Source organism: Apaloderma vittatum, unplaced genomic scaffold, assembly GCF_000703405.1.
Source record: "Apaloderma vittatum isolate BGI_N311 unplaced genomic scaffold, ASM70340v1 scaffold26637, whole genome shotgun sequence".
Taxonomy (NCBI): domain Eukaryota; kingdom Metazoa; phylum Chordata; class Aves; order Trogoniformes; family Trogonidae; genus Apaloderma; species Apaloderma vittatum.
In genome coordinates, this window is record NW_009726075.1 from 2,297 (window position 1) to 5,834 (window position 3,538).

A 3,538-nucleotide genomic window follows, 5' to 3' on the forward strand; every position below is an offset into this window, starting at 1 on the left:
ACGGGGCCTACACACAAGCGGTAGGAGCTGATGCTGGTTGGGTTTCTTGAGGGTCCCTCATGGGTCAGGGAGGGGAGGCTGGTTTTGCTCTGAAAGTTGGAGCAGTGCCAGCGGGGTGCGGATGCCCGTCAGGGTTGGTGTATCCCCTTTTCGGGGGCACAACAAAGGGGTTTGCCTCCCCTGGGTGAGGGTGGCGATCCTATTTATCCCCTTTTTTAACATCAGTCGTCCCTCCGAACCCCCGTGCATGGCTCTAAAGCAGGGGGAATGCTAATTTATCCTCTGTTTCTCCTCCCTTCTCGCCTCCTCTTGCTTGCTTTCCCCTTTTCCCGCCTTTTTTTCCTCAAGATCATGCAGCAGCAGGCGGCCCTGATGGCGGCCGCGCAGGGCACCTGCCTCAACCCCATGGCCGCGATCGCCGCCGCCCAGATGCAGCAGATGGCTGCCTTCAACGTCAGTGGGCTGGTGGCCACCCCTCTCACCCCCTCTTCAGGTACAACCCCCTTCCTCATCCTCCTCAGCATCCCCAGGACAGGGGCTGACGCCTTCTTTCCCCCCATATTGTAGGTACGAGCACCCCGCCCGGCATCAGCACGGCGCCCGTTCCCAGCATCGCCACGCCCATCGGGGTGAACGGCTTCAGCCCGCTGCCACCACAGACCAACGGGCAGCCTGCCTCGGAGACCATCTACACCAACGGCATCCACCCCTACCCAGGTAAAACCTCCCTGGGGTGTGAGTGGGGGACTCTGCCATGGCCCCCCCTCAGGAGCGCACTGAATGAACCAATGCCAACCGAAAAGTCAGGCCCGACTTGGAGCAACTTGGTCCGGTGGGAGGTGTCCCCGCAGGGTTGGAACTCGATGATTTTTAAGGTCCCTTCCAACTGAAACTGTCCTGTGATTCCATGAAATCCCTCCTCCCATGGGAGCTACGCATTCTCAGGTTTTTCTCTCGCTTATTCTCTCTTTTCCCTTCTTTTCTCTCCCCAGCTCAAAGCCCCACGGTGGCAGATCCCCTCCAGCAGGCCTACGCAGGCATGCAGCACTATGCAGGTCTCAAACTTCGCTTTGCGCTTCTTCCCTCTCTCCTCTGTTTGCTCCTCACCCTTATTTTCTTTTTTGTGGGGGGGGAAGGTGAATGTCACCTTGGGGGTGAACCACAGGACTGGAGCAGCAAGCTTGGTGAGCATGGGGTGCCCCTACGCTGGCAGGAATACCATCCCCTTGACCCCAGCAACACAGACACTCTCCCTCCATGCAAATTTTTGATGGAGGAAAGGGAGTTTTGATACTTGGCAGTGGTACCTAGGAGTGGGGACAAGGTTTGGGCGGTGATGGAGAGCTGGATCCTGCTGACACACCAGGAACCAAAACATCCAAAATTGCTTGGGTATTTGTCGTGTGGCGAGATCTGACGGCCAGGGCTACAGAGAGAAGGGAATCAAAGCATCCTGTGAGAGGACTTTGAGCCCAGCGGTCATTTAGTTAGGAGCACTAACAGTGATTTCCAGCAGAAAATCAAGTCTCCAACTGCACATTTTTCTCTCTTCCAGCAGCGTATCCCACTGCCTATGCGCCCATCAGCCAAGCCTTTCCCCAGCAAGCACCCATCATCCCACAGCAGCAGCGAGAAGGTGAGGAGTTGGGGTGGGGGGGTGCAGAGGGGCACCCTGCCATGTTGGGGTGAGCCCCGGCCTCGCGGCTGACGTGCGGCTGTCCTTTGTGTGTCACCCAGGTCCCGAAGGCTGTAACCTGTTTATTTATCACCTGCCCCAGGAGTTCGGGGATGCGGAGCTCACACAGATGTTCTTGCCTTTTGGCAATGTCATCTCTGCCAAAGTCTTTGTGGACCGTGCCACCAACCAGAGTAAATGCTTTGGTGAGTCCCGATGTGCGACGTTTTCTGATGTCCTGGCTCGGGGATCATGGCTGTCCCTCCTTGGGCAGATTTTTGTCCCACCCTGTGCCAGGACAGAAGGACACACCTGCCAGGGAGGGCTGGTCATCGCTTGCTGCTGCCACCAGCACGCTCTGGCCTGCAGACCTGTCGCCACCATGTCACCCTGGTGTCCCCACAGACCCTGTCACACTGGTATCTCCACAGACCTGCTCACATTGGTAGACTATGTCACTTCGGTGTCTTTGGCAGCCCCATCACTTCGGTGTCCCTGCAAACCCTGTCGCCCAGGTGTCCCATGAGCCCACGCATGCCATTCTGGTGTCGCTGCAGGTTCTGTCACCTTGGTGATCCCCTAGACCCTGTCACCCCAGTGTCTTTGGAGGCCTTGGTCTCCCTGCAGTCTACATCACTTTGATAGACCCTGCTGCCCCAGTGCCCCCCCCCCCAAATCCTGTCACCGTGGTGTCCTTACTCCATTGTCCATGTGGACCCTCTTACGCTGGTGTCCCCACAGACCCCGTCACCTTGATGATCCTGCAGACTGCGATGCCCCCAAAATGCCATCACCCAGGTCCCTGCAACCTGGGGCTGCACTGTTCCCCCCTCCGACACCCCTTTCCCAGCCCCTCCATCCTGGGGTTCCACCTAAGGCCGCCCTCAGAAGCGTCCCACAGGTTTTCGACGCCTCGATTGAAGTGAAATGGCAACCTGTGACGCTGATGGTGACAAACTCCCCTGTCCCCTTGTCCTTCGCCCACCAGGTTTCGTCAGTTTTGACAATCCAACAAGCGCTCAGGCAGCCATTCAGGCCATGAACGGCTTCCAGATCGGCATGAAGAGGCTAAAAGTCCAGCTAAAGCGGCCGAAAGATGCCAACAGACCCTACTGACCCCTGCTCACCCTGGCCTTGTGAAGAGGTACAGGCTGATGGGGACAGACACGGGGGGATCCTGCGATGCCCCGGGGGACCTGGCAGTGGGGCTCGGCTCACCTGAAGCGTCTTCAAACTGAGATTTGGGTCCTTCCCTCCATCCCTCCCTCTCTGCATCTTTCCCTCCATCCCTCTCTCCATCTTTTGCCCTATCCCTCTCTCCATCCTTATCCATCCTTCCCTCCGTCCCCCAGGACACAGGCTGACAGCCCCTTTGCCATTTCGCAGGTTGGGCGTTCCGCGATGTCTGACGACCTTCCCCTTCCCCAAGTTGCAGTATCCAAACCCGTAACTCTCTTTCTTTGCAAGACATCCCGGAGGAGGAAGAGGAGGAGGAGGAAGAGGAGGAGGTGATGGAGAAAACAGTGAAGAAGAGAGCTGTTCTGGTCGTAGCTTTTCTTTCTTTTGGGGTTTTTTTTTTGTTCCCAAACCAGTCGTGTTCGTTATTTCATGGGAACGAGAGAGCAAGGAAGACAAGGAAGGAGGAGAGTGACGTGGCACTGGGGCTGAGATTCGCTGCCGGCTGTTTGCCGGGACTTGCCAAATCCCTTGCCGGGAGAAAGGACAATGGCCCTGGGCAGCCAGGATCTGCTCAACCTTCGTGTTTTTGGTGTTTTTTGTGGGTTGTTTTTTTTTAAAGCACTCATTTGCTGCTACCGATTTCCCAGGAGAAACGAGGAAAAGAGGCTCCAAATGGATTCTTAA

The 3,538-nt window shown here is 56.8% G+C and overlaps 1 protein-coding gene across 1 annotated transcript in view; it reads left to right on the forward strand.

Annotated features, from left to right (window-relative positions):
* The window catches only part of LOC104276733 (CUGBP Elav-like family member 6), a gene marked incomplete at its 5' end in the record, with an annotated part of 4,100 nt that extends 907 nt beyond the window's left edge, over nucleotides 1-3,193 (forward strand). The window contains 8 exons of the mRNA XM_009873154.1: nucleotides 5-20; nucleotides 349-493; nucleotides 568-717; nucleotides 993-1,055; nucleotides 1,556-1,636; nucleotides 1,738-1,881; nucleotides 2,664-2,819; nucleotides 3,062-3,193. Of these exons, the coding sequence (XP_009871456.1) occupies nucleotides 5-20; nucleotides 349-493; nucleotides 568-717; nucleotides 993-1,055; nucleotides 1,556-1,636; nucleotides 1,738-1,881; nucleotides 2,664-2,791 (727 nt within the window). The remainder of the gene's footprint in view (nucleotides 1-4; nucleotides 21-348; nucleotides 494-567; nucleotides 718-992; nucleotides 1,056-1,555; nucleotides 1,637-1,737; nucleotides 1,882-2,663; nucleotides 2,820-3,061) is intronic.
* Nucleotides 3,194-3,538: the final 345 nt, after the last annotated feature.